The sequence below is a fragment of the Euprymna scolopes genome, chromosome 14, assembly GCF_053919585.1.
Source record: "Euprymna scolopes isolate OS-2025 chromosome 14, ASM5391958v1, whole genome shotgun sequence".
NCBI lineage: Eukaryota > Metazoa > Mollusca > Cephalopoda > Sepiida > Sepiolidae > Euprymna > Euprymna scolopes.
The window spans coordinates 16957648-16976579 of NC_136495.1; the positions used below are offsets into that span (position 1 = coordinate 16957648).

At 33.2% G+C, this 18932-nt stretch overlaps 1 protein-coding gene across 1 annotated transcript in view; it reads right to left on the reverse strand.

Moving 5' to 3' along the window:
- The window catches only part of LOC145293337 (uncharacterized), a 145900-nt gene that overhangs the window by 65466 nt on the left and 61502 nt on the right, over window positions 1-18932 (reverse strand). Inside the window, exons 11-15 of the mRNA XM_080139979.1 lie at window positions 14622-14754; window positions 11136-11190; window positions 5613-5731; window positions 4337-4462; window positions 1626-1666 (exon numbers count right to left, since the gene is read on the reverse strand). Coding sequence (XP_079996105.1) covers window positions 1626-1666; window positions 4337-4462; window positions 5613-5731; window positions 11136-11190; window positions 14622-14754 — 474 coding nt within the window. The remainder of the gene's footprint in view (window positions 1-1625; window positions 1667-4336; window positions 4463-5612; window positions 5732-11135; window positions 11191-14621; window positions 14755-18932) is intronic.

Genomic DNA, 18932 nt, shown 5'->3' on the forward strand with positions numbered 1-18932 from the left:
AAATCGGAAATCGAAAAAAATCATAATTTTGGGGGGTGTCAGACATCGGAAAAAAAATTGTACCTATTTTCCAACACCAAAAACGATTCTTTTTATTGTTATTATTATTTTTTGTTTTTGTTTTGTTTAAAACGTAATTTTCCATATTAATGATGAAATGATTAATATTTATCGATTTCAAACAACCAGTAAAACTAAAATCGACAGATCATCCCAACAAGTGCATTTTTACGCTTGCATAAATATATGTCCATATTACACGAGTTTTTGCAGTAACCCCCCCCCCAAAAAAAAAAAACAAAGCTAGAAATTTCAAAAGAATCGGAATCAGTAATAGTACAAGAATTAGGAATTTAGGACAGAATCACTAATTGTATTAGAATTGGGGAAAATATTGGAATTGTCCCATCAATAGTCTGAAAGGAAGCCATCTCATGGCAATGTTTTTCACAGATGGGAATTTTTTGGAAAGAAACTCTGTTCATGGAAATTCTGCCTGGCACTAGTCAGACAAAGAAGTAAGAACTTTGTTTTTCAAAGGTCAAGGTCATGTGATGTCAAAGGATGTGCATACAAAAAAGGTTTAAAAGTTTGTCGACAATGATGCAAATTTGCACATTACTACATACAGTGCGTGGTTCTAATATAAAGTGTAATAAAAAAAAAAAACTCTTTGAATTATATGCATTTTTTATAAGAACGTCTTTTTCAAGTACCAAATACTGGAGCAACATATTCCATCTTCCTCGGCCCAGTTGAAATATGCAACTGATCCAGAAGTTAACCTGGATTCAATTATGGATCGAGATAAGAAATGGCTTGTTTTGTTAAATCTGTTTAGACTTAACTCCTGTCTTTCAATTGTAGATGTGTCCCTTTTCTTCTTGAGGTTCTCGTGGATGCCTTTGCTCTCGAGTAATCGACTTTAAAACTTCTTGGTCTTTTTTTCTCATCAAATCTTTCTTGGAGCTCATATATTAGATCCATTGTTTATTATTCTGCTTCTCATAAAATTGCAACAACTAAATAATAATATTTTTTTAATCCTGACGATGTGCATCACTATATTTTCAGATGGTATAATTGTTATGTCCCTATCTTTCATCCTTTTTTGTTTTCTTATTTCTTTATCCTGTTCAATGTTTTGACATCATTACATTTCCAGCAACATCTGTCTTGTCACAAGAAATGTAGGTCAAATGTACTTAAGCACACACAACTTCACATTAGCATACCCCCTCCAAAAAAATCATGTGACCAATTTGGTAAGATACCACTCAGAGGACAGTTTCACAACTTTTGTCTATTAAACAAGATGTTTCAGATATCTTTCAGGCTGTTCAAAGATTTTAGTGGTTCATGTTGTTCAGAGATTTTAGTTGTTCAAGTTGATCAAGGATTTGGGTGATTCGAATTGTTGAAAGATTTTGGTAGTTCAAACTGTTGAAAGATTTTAGTTGTTTAAACTGTTCAAGGATGCTGATAGTTCAACTGATCAAGGATTTGGATGATTCAAACTGTTGAAAGATTTTGATGGTTGAAGCTGTTCAAGGATTTTAGTGATTCAACACAAAGGATTTGGCTGTTTTAGGGAATAAACATGTTATTAGAAAATGCAAACTTACCTAGTTTTTCATCTGGAGTCGAATCTGATGGAGAGGATTTTCTACAAAGAGAAGATTTGAAAGTTAATCATTTAAATTTTTTTATTGTTCTACTTTTTATAAAAGAAGTTTCTTCACAAAAAAATTGAACTCTAGGCAGAATTCACTCAAAGATATATTTTAACCAATATATTTGTCTGCTAGGTTATGTTTCTAATTGGACAAAAGGCAAAAGTAAAACATTGTAGTGGTAGTGTCATAAGCATACATGTCTACAAATGATGTAAGGATGTGATTTGGAAGATCATTAATGTAGATCAGGAAGAGAGTTGGGCCCAAGATGGACCCCTGAAGGACTCCAGCATTAATATTGTGAGCTTCTGATTTCTGCCCATCAACTACTACTCTTATGAACCTATCAGAGAGAAATGATTTAATAATTGAGAAGACATTTCCAATTATACCATAGCTGGAGATCTTGTGAAATAAACCTTTATGCCATACCTTATCAAAGGCCTTTGATATGTCAAGAGCAATTGCCTTAGAAAGGTAGCCTCCATTGAGAGATTCACTAATCCTATGAGATATAACTGTAAGCACATCTGCTGTAGATCTAGCAGAATGGAAACCATATTGCGTCACTAAGATGGTTATTTTTACTGAGATGGTTGATTACTTCTCTATTTAACACGATTCCAGCAACTTGCTCATGATGCACAGGAGAGTTATTGGCCTGTATTGAGAGGGAGATGATCGATCACTTGAATTCTTAAATACAGGGCATACTGATGAGATTTTTCAGGGTGATGAGAAGCAATTCTCCTTAAGACAACGTTTAAACAGTTTTGTAAGTATGGGCACTAGTTCTGATTGAAGTTTTTTTGAGTACTATAATTGGAATACCATCAAGTGCGGTTGCTTTACTGGAATCAAGGTTTTTGATTAGCTTGGCAACATCACATACAGATATTTGTATATCACATAGCATGTTTTCTGATACAGGAGGAAATATTGGGGGTTGGCGGCCTTGATCGCAAAGAGTATAATTAGCTGCAAAGATCTTGGCAAAGAGTTTGGCTTTGTCTGATACTGACGAGATTACCTCAGGTCCATTGATGATAGTTGGCATAGAGCACACGCTTCTGTTCTATTTGCTATTTGTCCAAACTGGTGGGAGCCAAGACGGTGCTCAGCTACTTTGGACTTGACGGAGTGAGCATACAACTCTCTTGCGTTCTTTATTACTTTTTTACAGTGGTTGCTGGCAGTCCTGAAAGCAGCTTTATTCTCAGTCCATCTATTACATTGGAAGCAATGGAAAAAGTGATTTCTGTGCACAGTGGCAGCAGCACATTTTGGAGAGAACCACGGCTGGCTGTTAGGTTTTTGCTGGAACTTTTTTGAGGGTATGAAACGGTCTATACCTACAATTAACCATTCCATCAGGTCTGATACTATAGAGGACACATCCTTTTTAAACATAGAATGCTGAGGTAGATCTGATATAAATGTATGGAAACTATCCCAGTCAGCCATAGTGTATCGATGGAGAGCTATGTCTGAGGACTTATTACATTTCATTTTTATCTTAATTGATACAGCATGCTAATAATAATCTTCTTGCTCAGATATTTCAGCAATGCTAATATACAACAAGAATAATTACGTTTTCAAATTTAATATTTATGTGCAAAGAAGATGTGGCTTAACCTTAATAATAATTGATAATAATAATAAAAGAAAAATCTTTTTACTTTTAATAGACACAAAAAAGTTCCCTTGTTTGTAATATTTTTGTGACTAAAAAAGAAATTAATTAATGGCACACTGATTAGATTTTTTTTGTAAAACTTACATTGCATATTATTTTTTTTCAAAAATTTTACTTGAGTATTTCTTCTTTAATAGAAACTTTTACACCAATTTATTGTTTTGGTTTTACAGCAAGATTGAAAGCTGACCACTTGATGATCTAACATTAAATGATATAAATGACAATTTGACCCCCAAAATAATGAATCTTTTGTTTTTAAGTTTTAAATATTATACATCTGAGGTTATGCTGATTTAAAAAAAAAAACCCAACTTTGTGGGTGTTTGTTGTGTATCTTTCAAGTTTTACCTGGACATACAAACAGATATTTGCCCTTTATATAATAGACTAGTGGGGGCGCCTGGCATTGGCCTGTCGTAAATAATGGTTAAAAAAACAACAAACAAAAAAAAACGGGATATGTGTGTTATCAGCCAGAAGTGAAACCGTAAGCAAAATTTTGTAGGCAAAAAAGAAAATAAAATAATTGCTGCATGGTGAATACAAACTTGCAACAGATAAGTTTGTAAGTGAACACGTTATTGATCGGACCATGACGACACAGATGTTATGACATAGCAAATTTATCTTTTTAAAATTAAACCAAGGTTTTACCTGACTGCCCTTCAAAAAAAATAACATTGCCTGGCGTTGCCTGGTTGTAAAATACAGTTAAATAAATTTATTTTGGGAAAACTTTTACTCAGGTATTTATTTTTTTAATGAAAATTAGACTCACGTATTTGTTCTTTTATATTTTAATTTTTTGATAACTTTTATTCTCATTCATTATTTTGCTTTGACGATAAGAATTACCTCACATATAACAACATTTATTATTAATAAAAATAACTTGCTTACTACTTCCCCAGGCAACGCAGGGTACCCCTGCTAGTAAAAAAATAAAAATCTAACAAACCTGTGACAAGAACTTGGAGGCGTTTCCAAGGCACACGTTCTCTGGCGCCGTGTCCTTCTTTTTCCGATAGAGCTTTTTCGAGTACAGCCATTGCTGAGTGGATGTATAGAAGCTGATACCTTTTTTCTAAAAAATAAATAAATACACAAGTAAGTAAAATACTTTATAGGTGCAATTTCTAAGATATATTCATGTGTGTTATATGCCCTTTGATAAATTACTACATAGAAGATACTGCCAAGTCAGCTGCAACAAAAGTGGGATCCCTCTACCTTGCTAGAAAACTTCTTACACCTGCCAGTATCCTACATTTCTATAAAACTATCATCCGCCCATGCATGGCACATTGTTGTCATATCTAGACTGTCTCTTCTTTTTAGACAGAGTTCAAAAAAGAGTTTCTGACCTAATAGGCTCCACACTGTTTACTAATCTCCAGCTCCTGTCCCATCACCACAATGTTGAAACCATCTTACACTCACATATTCTATTCAAACCTTGTTGTACACATTCTCATGAACACACAGTCAGGTTTTTTTTCCATACTCCATTGTTTTCAAATTGTTACTTTGTTTACATTGACAAATTCTACTGAGAGAACTCAGTAGAATTGCACATGATTACTTCCCTTTAATCTGTTTCAGTGAGTAAGGGAAAATGTCTTCACTGTAACGGTTCTCTTAGCTAGATAAGTATTTTCAAAACAAAAACACTGAAACAAAATAAAATATGTTCATACCAATATTCTTACTAGTGAAAGGAAAAATTTCACAATAGTGAAAGGGGGAAAAATGGGAAAAATAGGCTAGTCTGAATCAAGTATCAGACAGATAACTATTTGGGTTTGGCTTTGAAAATCTGATAAGATAACTTTATATATTAGATAAATTGTGGGTTCGGGTATTTAGTTAAATGCTTTTTTTTTTTTTAGGTGGATCATATAAAAATAAGAGAATTGTGCACCAGAATGAATGGAACATACATTTCACACGTTCCTATTTACTTGTCTCCCCACGAGGGCAGAGTTAAACACAATGTCGATCTTAATGTGAGGAAAAGCCAGCTCCCCAAAAAAGGGGCATTGGATTAGAACAAAAATTTTTACAATTGTCTCAATCTAGAAGAATTCCTTTTTCATCGATCGAAGACAGAAAAACGAAGTATAATATCAGAACAGATACTACACCTTGCTTCTAGACAAAAGACCATGAGAGAAGAATTTTAACAAGAAATCCATTTTATATTTTTTTGTATTTTTTGTACGTTTGTTTTTCACCTTTCGTGCCTTGCTATCAACTGGAAAGCATCGTCCAAAAGTTTGTGCATCTTCTCTCGTGTCCGTTGTAAAGTTTCAGGCTGAGGAGCCCACGACTCGTCTCCACCGTAGACATCGTTCTACAAGAGAGAAAAAATAAGTCACTTCAATCATTTTTTTTATATTGAAATACAATTAGGAAAGACATGAATTCTGTAGTAATGACTACTACTACTACTACTACTACTACTACTACTACTACTACTACTACTACTACTACTACCCCACACCACCATTACTTATCTTCTAAGAGTAATCCCTTCCTCCAATCTATTATACTAAATGTTATATAATATTATTAACGTTTGTTTCTGTAAGGCTTTTTCGGTATTTATCCAGAATCTGACCCAGCTTCACGTCTGCATTTTCCTGCAAGGTTATATAAACACTCGTGAAAAAACAAAAAACTGCCAGAGATAATTAAGTTAAAACACTGAAAATATTTACTGTAAAAGTAATTATATAAAAATGCATTTTTCTAAGAAAACTATGTAAACAGTTTTCAAATAATTTTTTTTTTTTTATGACAAAAACTTGAAAACAACTATGAAAGAAAACATTTTTCTCGGAAAAAAATTTTATTGAACAAAAAAACTTCGCCAAACTTTCACAAGAAACACTCGTTCTGGTTGCTTACCGTAATCCGCCGGAAGATGCCAACACGAAGTTGGATCAGGTTCTTGACAAATACCGCTTTTTTCCTATATACTTTAGTTCTAGGATTGAGTTATGTTTGAAATATACTGTTTTAATTTTTCTAATCTGTTGTAATTTATAATTAACTGTATACGTTACCAATCTCTCTCTTAGCTATCTGGATTTCTCTCGGTCCCTCTCACTTTTATGTTGATTCAACCACTCTGTAATATCTCTTAATATCTCTATGAACATTTAGAGAAGGAGTGACGTTTTTCTCAGCGTGGACATCTAATTTACATGTGTGTTTCTGTACACAACACAAACACCTTAAATTAGAGGACAAAATACTAAGTCTTCTTCTATATAATAATAATAATAATAATAATAATAATAATAATAATACTTCTATATAATAAAAAAAAATGAGAAGAATAAAAAGATAAAGAAGAATATAGAAGTAAATATCTATGAGCATTTATGAATCATCGTGACTATCTTTTTTTGTATTAATGAATCATCGATTATCAAGGATAAAAACCATTCAAGGATAAGGGTTAATGAGAGTAATAGACTGTCAGTTGAATGATGAATCATATTATGAAAGGATTGAAATTGATGAATGAAATGAACAAAGTCCGATGGTTTATATCGAGTATTTGTTTACATTAGATTTGAAGATGATCATGTTGTTGTACATTGATCTCGTTATGTGTAACCATAGAAAAGTGGAGAGCTAGCACAGACATATTAGCTGCTAAAAAGAGGCGGCACTTCGGTTTCCAATCTTGTACTATGCATGTGAAAGTCTTTTTAGTATTTCAAAAACGGAAGATTCATACCTCACTCATGTATATAAATTGGTTAGTTGAAAATAACAGGAAATTAAAGTTTAGTTGGGGAGAGGGGGCAACTAGAAGTTTGTTTTCATACACTTTTCCCAAATTGCAATGAGAGACAAATCATACAAAAAAATTATAAAACATTCGTTAATTGATTAAAATATTTGCTAAACTAGGCCAACTCGGAGTTAACCAATGACCATGTGGGGGGTCTATTTATGCTAATTGTTTTATTAATAACTAACAGGGGGTCGTAAAATACTCTTAAATGTATTTTAATTCATGCAGATTTCGTATTTGTTATTACAGAATATTATATCGCACCTAATATATATAGTTCTGAATTCAAAAGTAAAATAAAAATGACTTGAGTGACATCAGTTCGGATTGAAAGCAAAAACGGGTTTGTATTACTGTACACATAGATTCGAAAAAGTTGTCAAAAAACAAATATATAACAAATAAATGTTATCAAAGGCAAGATAAGTTACTTTTCTGCCAAACTGGATATATTTTTTTTGTTTTTATTCAATGTAACATATTTATTCAGCTCGAAAAACATACAGTGTTTACCGATGTATTCGAAAATTCAAGATGGCGTCTCACACCCTCTTTAACACCGTAAGTTTGGGAAAAGGTGTTATAAATAAAAAAAAACTATACAAAATACTATAAAAAACCCGCCGAATATATGTCAACCTATGTCACGGTAACATATATTGAGCGAGTTTTTAACAGTATTTTATCAGGTTTTTTATTTATAACATCTTTTCCCACACTTACGGTGTTAAAGAGAGAATAAGACGCCATCTTGAATGTTCGAATACATCGGTAAACACTGTATGTTTTTCGAGCTGAATAAACATGTTACATTGAATAAAAACAAAAAAAAATATATCCAGTTTGGCAGAAAAGTAACTTATCTTGCCTTTGATAACATTTATTTGTTATATATTTGTTTTTTGACAACTTTTTCGAATCTATGTGTACAGTAATACAAACCCGCAAGAACAATTTGGCGCTCCAGCAGCGTTCCATACCGCTTGATCTAACCCAACAAAGAAACTTTTTAAATTAAACCACTTTTAACTATGATTAGTTTTACGCATGCTCAAACGAATACAAATATGTCGGCAAGTTAAAATGAACACTTCGCTTTTCGACTTGCCGACTTATGTACGCTTTATTCACCCAAACAAAGCTTTTACTCATTAGGAATCATTCTTGGTGTATGATTAATATTTCCTGTTAATTTCAGTCTTACGTGACCAGTAAAGTTTAAGAGTTTATCGGTTAAACATTTACAGACAGACAGAAACACACACATACATGTTTTATTTATGTAGATTAGTTTAGCAAAAAAAAAAAAAAAACTTTTAAAGACAATGTTGTCTCACGGCTAAGATTAGAAAAGTTGTACTCGTTGTTTTAATATTGCATCAAAGGAAAACAAACATATAAAAAAACATAATACATACTTTAAACAAATGCATACATATAAAATACATATAAAAGATACATATGGTAACTACATGTGAAAAATGCATACATATAAAATACATAAACTTAACAGAATCATAAACAGAACTAAATATTTTTTTACTTGATACATTCAATTTAAAGTAAACTCCTTTTTTTCTGTTTTTTACATAATAGATAAATGGTTGTATTGAAATTTTGAACCTAGCCATAGTAGCTGAATCTGACGTCAACATGACGTCAGCACTTTCGGGCTGATATTAATCTGAAAGAAAAAGTACTCGGTCTAACTGATAAACTGAATAATTAATTAAAACACTGTTTCGACGGCGGGTTATCGTTGTTGTCGTTATTGTTGTTGTTTCTTCTTATTATTATTTGATTTTATTATTTGGAAACTTGAAAATAAAATCTTTGTTAAATGGTTATATTTCAAATCCAGTTATAAAAAAAATACTGCAAAAATACTAATTTATAACGTCTGATCTATTACTGCCCCAACCACACCGGGTGTCCTTAACCTCGTCGGATTCCACTCTAAGCTGTCAGCCTTAATCAGCCAAGAATCTCTGGATCTCTTCATACCTCTCAACAGAAGTTTTAAAAACAACCTTTCATGTTAACAGATATATAACGACAATGAGATAAAAACAATTATTATTTGTTTTTTTTTCTCTTTCTGACAAAATCCCATAGACATTTCTGTTTTGTCCCAATCAGACATCAACACCCCCTCTTCTGCCCTCTCTTCCTCTATCCCATCCGGTCAACCCCCCTCCCCCCTCCCCTCGCTGCAATATGCACCTCGCCGCATGCATTCATGACACCAACAGTGTCATAAATTTAATTCTTTGAAAAATATTTTTTTAAAAAAGGTTTATTTATTGTTATAAGTTTGTAATCTTAAAAAGCAATAAATTCTCACTTTCACTGATGAAAAGTTAAAAATCTATCGGTTTTCTGAAGATTTTTTTTTTTCCTCAATCTACCGCCTTTTGAAAATCTCAGTTAGCAACACTGCTCATCACTACGTGGAGCGTCTGGCCTTGGTACTATTTCCTAACTCGCACATGTACACAACAGTAAACACCAAGTAGGTGTAACTGTGAATCTCAGAGCTCCATGAAAGGCTAAAAAAATATATGTGAAATTAGGGATGGCAACCGACATTAAACTGAAGAATAAGTATAATGTAATGTAAAAAAAAAATGAAAAGAAAATTGTTGTAAGATTAAATTGATGATATTGAATAGAAGCAAATTGGAGTTGTTGCAGCTGCACAGTTCGTATGCACGAGTCAGCACTGGTCAAAGATATATATGTAACTGCAACTAATACATTTGGAAATTATTAAGATGTGAAATATTGGACTAGGATTAAAGTATAAAATTTCAAACAAATTTGGGGACATCTCGAGTAGGACGCCCCCCCCCCCCCAGAATAAATGTGGTGATTGAGATGATTCCAGATAAGAGTAGGATAGACATTTTTATCATTTTTGACAAAAAAACAAAAAAAAAAAATGAATCACAACCGGTATTTGCTACACACTTTTTATGAACTTGTGCTTGATTTGTTCTGAATATAAATTTTTATATTTTGTGCAAATAATTCAAAGTGTAGTACCTGTCCTGTTCTCAGTCAGAGGAGGAGAAGTATTCTTGATTAAGGCAATTTTGAGGAGTTAGATATCCCCAAATAAAATGCTGATCTTGTGTCTAACTTTATTCTTGTGGGGAGGTAAGTACAATGGAAACATTTTGTTCAAATTATAAAAAGTGCAATTTTTGTTGTTATGAGGTGCCTTCAATAAGTTTCCAGACTTTTTCGTATGGGCACTTTTATCGATAGTACACGCATGAAACTCTAGTCATCTTCGAAGTAATCTCCTCTGGCTGCAATGCACTTGTACTGTTCCAACAACTTCTGGAAGATCCCATGGAAGTTCTCTTGTGTGAACATGTCAATAATCCTCGTCACAGCCTCTTTCATGTCCTCAATTCTCTCATAACAACAACCTCTAAGGTTTTCCTTGAGCTTAGGGAATAACCAAAAGTCACAGGGAGCAAGGTCTGAACTATAGGGAGGGTGAGGAACTATTTTGATGCCCATCTTGGTCATGACAATGTTTTTGTTCCTAATTTTCTGAGCACCCTTAGGACAAACTTTGTGCAAATCTTCCGCATCTTCAGTTCTTCACGAATAATTGTGTGTACAGTTCCCACTGACTGATATCAAACTGTGCGCTTATTGTCTCTATAGACACACAACGATCCTTATCCATGAACTTCTTTATTTGGCCAATCAACTCTGATGTTCTGACTTCCTTACTTGTCTCACACCTTTCATCATCCCTTACACTTATTGAAGGCACCTTGTAAATGACAAAATACCTTTTATGCTGGCCACAAGTATGTTTGCCAGGGTCCACATGCAGCTCATATGTTTGACATGTCTGCTCTAGACTTATTTTTTTTTTGATCTCCTCCAGTGTACAAGTATTTTCAGAATGCATTGAATCACTTACCAAACTGCTATCTTCTTGCGAACTTAAATCGTGTTTTTCTCGTCTTTTGTATCGCCTGAAAAAAAAAAAAATGAAATCTTGGCTGCTGATAAAAATTTCAAGTTTTATACTAAAACAATGGACAACAATGCAACCAATTATGTTTCACTGTCATAACATGTAAAATTCGCTGTTCATTGGAGCAGATGGTTTCGTTTGGTTGGTTTACTGCATAGCAACCTTTTTTTGAGTTATTTAATACCAAATCCGGATATTTTGGAGAAAAGTTTGATGCTTCAAGTATTTTATATCTTCAAATATTTATTCCTGGTGTTTGGTTTGGTTGTTTTGTTTGAAAGCATATCAACCCTTTTTGAGTTATTTAATGCCGAATCCAGTCAATTTAGAAAAAGATTTTATACCTCAAGTTTTTTTTTTTATATCTTCAAATATTTATTCATTTTTTTCGTTGGTTGTTTTGTGTTTTCGTTGGTTGTTTTGTATAGGAAAATTGTAGTTTTGGTGTTTGATTTTGCAGAACATGATTGAGTTTTGCAAAAAAATGAAAAAAGAAAAAACAATAACATCAATGTTTGGTGCATTTTAGGTCAGAAAGCCAATATCTTTGGATAGCCTGATCTGGTAGCACCAGTGGAGCACATGGAGATATTGTGCTGGTGTGATTGCAAGAGTTAAGACTGAACGAAACAAGTTCAGCAAACTACTGTCATTACAAACCAGCAGAGCTTTATAGCTGTTGACTAAAGGAAGAGTCTATCCGTCATGTATGCACAGTGTAATAATGTATGAAAGTGAAACCTGGAGAGTGAGGATTGAGGACATGCGTTGCATGGAGAGCAATGATACAAGAAATGTACAATAGGTGTGCAATGTGAGTTTTCAAGACAGGCTCAGATTTTATTGCCTCAGGAAAATTAAATGTATATAAGGAGATGTGTGCAGAACAGGAGACATTGGTGGTATGGTCACAATAAAAGAATGGATAAAATTGCTTGGGTTAGTAGATGTAGAACATTTGCGGTAAGAGGGTCAGTTGGAAGGGACAAGAAGAGGAAAACATGGAAGGAAGTGATAAGGATGGACTTGTGAGAAAGGACAAATCAGCACCTGGCCAGAATAGGTTAATTATAAATAATAGATTGTTCTTTTATAATCTCCATATATAATATTTTGATTGCAGAAATTCCCCTCTAGAACAAAGTAACGTAAGTTTGCAAATCCAGATACTACATGCAAATTTATTATGTGTAGATTATTAGCCACATTTTATGTAACTTTAGAATGACATTTTAGACACAGTCGTTATAATAAAATCCTACATTTCATCACTTCATTGCATCACAATCGCACCATCTTTAGAGGAAGTAGTTCCTATTTTTCCCTCTAAATATCAAGTCCTCCTACTGTCCCCAGTTATCACCGGGAGGAATTCTGCACTTTCAACAGATATGTGGTTTCATCCTTCGTAACTGGATCATAAATTCCTAGATATAACATAATATTTCCCTTTTCCGACTCAAAAATAATAAAGTCTGCCCAGACTAATTCCACTTTATGTGAATGGCTGACTTCTGAATATTCCTATGTTCCAGATCAACAGTATTCACACGCTAAACGAATGCTAATGTACCATTTAAATATGGTGTCGCAATGATACCTACTTTTGCCCTGTGAGTAAATTGCTGCATTCATTTTCTTACATTTAATGGCATAAGTTTGCATTTCCTCTCTCTCCCTCTCTCTCTCTCTCTCTCTCTTTCTCTCTCTCTGTATACATTCTTTCTCTCTTGCTCACTTGCTTTGTACATTTGTTCCAGTAATTAATTATATTTTTCAGACATAGTTACGTTTTTTATGTACTTTATTTAAACCTGCGCAATCTATTATAATCATTGCCGAATTAAAAATAAATGTTTCGGCAGTATCATCTAATGGATTTTTTACATTACGCACACATTAACTTATCGTTTATGGGTGGGTTTCATTAGGTCCACCTCCACGATTTATTTTAGAATAACGACTTTTAAAGGTTCTCAACTATGCTGATTGAGAAAATCTCATTCAAAATTTGCGGAGACAAATAATTATAGAGATATAAAGACCTGTATTATGCACTGCAATTCACTGGCTGCCAGGTTTGTACACATGCAATAAACAAATTTACTTCTCTCCTACCGACACTGCCACCCCTAATTTTTTTATTTTTTTGCATCTGTGGGTTAGTCTGCTGACAATGATTATCACAGTTAAAAAGGGGTTATCTACTCCGAAAGCCGTTCTTTATATGGGGATGTTGGGGATGTCTATTCCAAATGCTGTTCTTAAGATGGGGTGGTTCGTGTGTCTATTCTGAAAGCCCTTCTTAGCATGGGAAGTGTGGGATGTCTATTCCAAACGCAGTTCGTAACATGACAATACTCAAAGAAGTAAAGTGAAAAAAGTCGTGCTTGTTTTGTTTTACATGTTAAAAAAAGACGACATAAAAATGGAATTTACTTTAATACAATAGGCGGAAGAGTTAAAAAGAACAACAAGCTGAAAACAACTAGGACTGCTATCATTGATTTCGATCACTCTGAACAGTTCATATACAGTGAAAATCCCTAACTTTTAAAACTTCTGTTTTTACTTTCTATCATTATTCTAATGGACCATTTTTCATAATTTTATTAATTCATACTGATTTATGCATTCCCTTAATTGCTTTTTTTAAATTCAAACATTACCTGCATGTTATCGCCTCAAACCAGCACTAATCACTAGTGAAAGCCAGAATATTTCATTTCGATCACGGCTGCCAGTGTCTGCAATTGTTCAGAGATGGCAGTGGCCACCAGCAACAACCGTAGTTTACGTTTTTGTGAGGGAGTGGGGGGGGGCAGACTTCCAATGGGCAACGCCAGTTAATGGGTCCTGCTAGTTATATTATAAAATAACATATTACTTATCTGTTAAAGATACGTCCTTGACAATCGGTCTAACAGTGGTTTTGCTTTGTTGGGGTATGGTTCTGTTCAGAACAAGGAGGTTCAACCTCCCCGGCTTCACCTTCTCTCAGAGAAGGAGGTTAATTTATTACTAATGTACTAGCTGTCTTGAACTAGCATTGCCTGGTAGTGTATTCACTTGCAATTTGTTTTGATTTTCTTTTTTTTTTTTTTTTTAATATACTGTTTCTTTTTCCTAGTTTTTTTTTTCAAGAAAAAGAAGTTTGTAATGAACGAATCTCTCTTAAAAAAATGAATTCAAATGGATGAATTATTTTCTAGAAGGAAATAACTCTGGTTACATTTAGTTGTCCATGACCATTGTGAACTAATGTGAGACCAGAGGTACCCTGCTTGACAACTCGCCGACCCCAAGTGTGCTGTAAATTTGTTCTCCATTGTCTTATTTTCTCTCCATTATAAAACTATCCGTTATAATGAGTATCACACCACACACAAGCTAGTCGTCACCTTTTTAAAAAGAGGAAACAAATCTTACCGTCGTCTTGAGCCTCTCCGCAACTCTTCAAACTGAGACTCATCTGCTGTTTCAATCCTTTGCCTATTTTCAGCCACTTCTATGTCTTGACCATGGTTCAAAAAATAATGTGGACTGTTCTGATACAATTCAACTGGAAAGGAAGAAAAACAACAAAACCGTCACATTTTTCTCTTTTCGATATAAGAAATATACTAGTATATATATATATATATATATATATATATATATATATATATATATATATATATATATATATATATATATAAGAAATGTAAAAATACCAGCGGTGGTTGACGTTATGTTTTGAGAAAAATAGAAAAACCGAATGAAATTATTAAAATAACCAACGTTTCGTCCTTATTTCAGAGGACATCTTCAGGATATTGAAGTAAAAATGCAAGAAAAGAAAAAGTCATAGATCGTACGAAAAAGAGAACAGTTTTTGAATCCTACCCATGTCGGTAAGGACAAACATATGTGTGCGTATGGGAAGGTTGGGTTGTTCGATGTCTATATATACACTTTTAAAAATGCACTTTAAAAAAATACACTTTTAAAAATGCGTTAAAATAAATATGTAAAAAAAACAAAAAACAAAAATGTACATATTTATTTTAACGCATTTTCTTGTATTTTTACTTCAATATCCTGAAGATGTCCTCTGAAATAAGGACGAAACGTTGATTATTTTAATAATTTCATTCGATTTTTCTATTTTTCTCAAATATATATATATATATATATATATATATATATATATATATATATATATATATATATATATATTTAAATAAGGGAGTAGTCACCAACAATGTGTATTTTTTAACATTATTTTATTATAACGTGTCTTGGTTTTTCATTGAGAATTATGTTTGGATCATTGTAATAATGTTTTTGAGTCATTGAAATCGTTTTTACGTGCGTTTCAGACGTTCTGTGAAGCGTCCTCGTCAGAAATTATTTTCAAATGTGTTGGAGATGTAAAAATGGCAATTTTCGTAGTTCATTTGAAGTGTTTCAAGGGGTGGAGGCTTGTAAGTGTTTATTATTCATTGGCATGTTCAATTTTTATTACTCTTTTATTGGGCATGTCGGGGGGGGGGGGGGCAATGACCTGGCTGTAGTCACTCTCTCTTTCTGCTAGTGTTTTTTTCTTTTCCTTTAGGGTGGGGTAGGGTGTGTGTGTGTGTGTGTGTGTGTGTGTGTGTGTGTGTGTGTGTGTGTGTGTGTGTGTGTGTGTGTGTGTGTGCGTGTGTGTGTTTGCTTTTATTGGTTTGAGAATGTGTATACTGTTTTATAGTATTATGAGGTTATTTGCTTCCTAGGAAGGTGACTGTGATTCGAGGTCGTTACTAATGTGTATGTGTGAGGAGGGGGGCAGCTCTTCTGAAATAAGGGTAGGGGTGCTTTCATTCTATTTTGATATTTATTTTTTGGATTCTTGGATTTTAGTATTGTGATTTTTCGTTTTAGTCTTTTCAGGTATTCCTTATATTATGTTTGTTTAGAAAGAGGGGTGTATTTAAAATATGTATTTTTTAATGTTTCTATTTATTTGTCTCCCCATGTGGGTATGGGTCCATTGATTTCAGGTAAGATTGCTTGAATTTTTTAAAAAAGTGTGTTTGCAAATTCCCGAATAATCACATTCTGTTTGTTATACCATCCCCTCCACTTTCTCTCGCCAATTTAAATCATATTATGTATGGAATTATTCTCTTTTTATTAGAATATGTATTCTACCTTTCCTTATTATCTCTATTGTTAAAAAAAAGAGAGAAAGAGATAAAGAGAAAGAGAGAGAGGGGGAGATGGAAGTGATGTATATATATATATATATATATATATATATATATATATATATATATATATATATATATATATATATAGGCAGCAAAAAGAAAGTCCACACTTGTAATCTTTTCAAAAACTGCAAATTTAAGCTAAATTTAGTGTAACTGTTTAAACAAACCTCATTTGATTGGCCTTTTATTCTTCTATGATTTTACTTGTTCATATTCGACTTTTAATTGAAATATTCTAGTGTTCACGTCGATTAAAAAAAAATAACTTCAAATTCAGGAGGCAAAAAAAAAGTCCGCACAATGAAAAATTGTTATTTAAATGTAACTTTAGGACATTAATCCAACACAAATATAACAGAAACACAATGAACTAGTTAATATTTAGTAGCATAGCTATTCTGCACTTTAACAGCCTGCAATCTTTTGGAAATTCCTTTAACTAGACTGCAGCAATACTCCGGGGAAAGGGCATCCCACCTTTCTTTAATTTTTGTCCAAAGTTCTTTCAAATTTGAAATTTTATCATTGCGTAGCTGTTGCTTGATGTAACGCCATCCGTTATCGATAGGAATGAGGTCTGGAGATTGCGCAGACCAATCCAAACATGGAATATCATGCTCTTTCAGGAACCTCTTGACATTGCCAGCTGTGTCATTATCCTGTATGAAGATGGAATTATCATCCAAATTCCGACCAAAGTAGGGTAGAAAATGCTCAGTCAACATATTAATGTAATTGGTCAAATTAATTCGACCTTGCAAGCGAACTATAGGCCCTGGACCATTGGTATTAATAATGCCCCACACCAAAACTGAACCTCCATCATCTTGCAGCGTTGAAACTGAGCACCTAGGATTAAATTCTTCATCTTTTCTCTGACAGACGTACTGCCTACCATCACTGCCTAGCTTATTGAACTTGCTTTCGTCGCTAAAAAGCACTTTTGACTAATATGATCTTCATTGCATCTGACGAAGTCCAGACGGCACTTTCTGTTCTTTACAGACATCATTGGCTTGCGTCTTGCAACATTTTCTTCGCAAATTAAATTCCTTTAGTCTGTTCTTGACAGTAGAAAGAGAGCACTTTTTAACAAGATTGCACTGTTGTTGGATTTGGGGACCCGTTTCAAATCTGTTTCTTGGGCTGCGGATCTTTATAACATTGTCTTCCCTATTAGAAATAACTCTAGTATGACCAGATTTAGGAGCATCACAAACACTGCCAGTGTTTTGGGGCTTTTGCACAATCTTTCGTACCGTTTTCTCATCACATTTCAATCTGCCTCCGATTTCTCGATTAGATAAACCAGAAAGGTGGAGATTAATAAGCTTCTCACGATCACTAAGAGAAAGTCGTGACATATGGACTAAATGTTACGTTGTATAACCTAGACAAACAACAATTACGATTAGAGATGCTTTGTTACCTGTTGGTGAATATTTTAAACTGATTTAGGAGCGTTAATTTTAGCTGGTTTTAAGCGAATTCGTTGCTGTGGACTTTCTTTTTGCCTCCTCAGTTTGAAGTTATTTTTTTAAATTCACGTGAACACTAGAATATTTCAATCAAAAGTCAAATACGAACAGGTAAAATTATAGAGGAATAAAAGGCGAATCAAATGAGGTATAGGTTGTTTAAACAGTTACATTAAATTTAGCTTAAATTTGCAGTTTTTGAAATGTTTACAAGTGCGGACTTTCTTTTTGCCGGCACTATATATATATATATATATATTTATATATATATATATATATATATATATATACGGAGATTTGTTCTTGATTTTTTAAACGATAATACGGTTAACTTAGCGTCTTCACCTTGAATCATAAATATATATATATATCTATATATAACTACTTCATTTACTCACATAAAATTAATATACGAAAGTATAAATTTATGTGTAAACTTTAAGTATTTACTTCAACAGTGCTCAATACGTAGGTAGAACTGGTTAGTAAGTTATAAAATATATATATCGCCATATATATTTTATAACTTACTATATATATAAGTGAAAATGTCTGTCTGCCTGTTTGTGTGTGTGCAATAACTCTGTCAACTTTCAATCTACAGGCTCGAAATTTGATATACAGAGTATTAAGATTTGGGAAAATCTTTGTAATTCGTTTTCGGCCAGAAATTTGGCTGTCAAGGGGATCAAAATTCAACGATTTGCCCTTTGAGAACTCTACTAAACTCCGCTGCCAATTTTGGTTCTAAACACTTGATATTTTAGATATAGGTTTCTTGGACATGGCTCTAACTTAATAACTTGATTTGAGCCCAAAACTAGAATGTTAAGAGGTGATAATAGGGGTCAAAGTTAAAAAAAATTTGACTTCTGCGGTCTCTACCAAATTACTCAAACAATTTCTGGTTTAAACATTTAAAATTTTACATAAAGGGTATTCAGAGATAGGGCAAGTTTTTTAATCGGTTTGGGTCGAAAATTTGAGCTACAAATATATAAATGTATGTATGTATGTTTGCATGT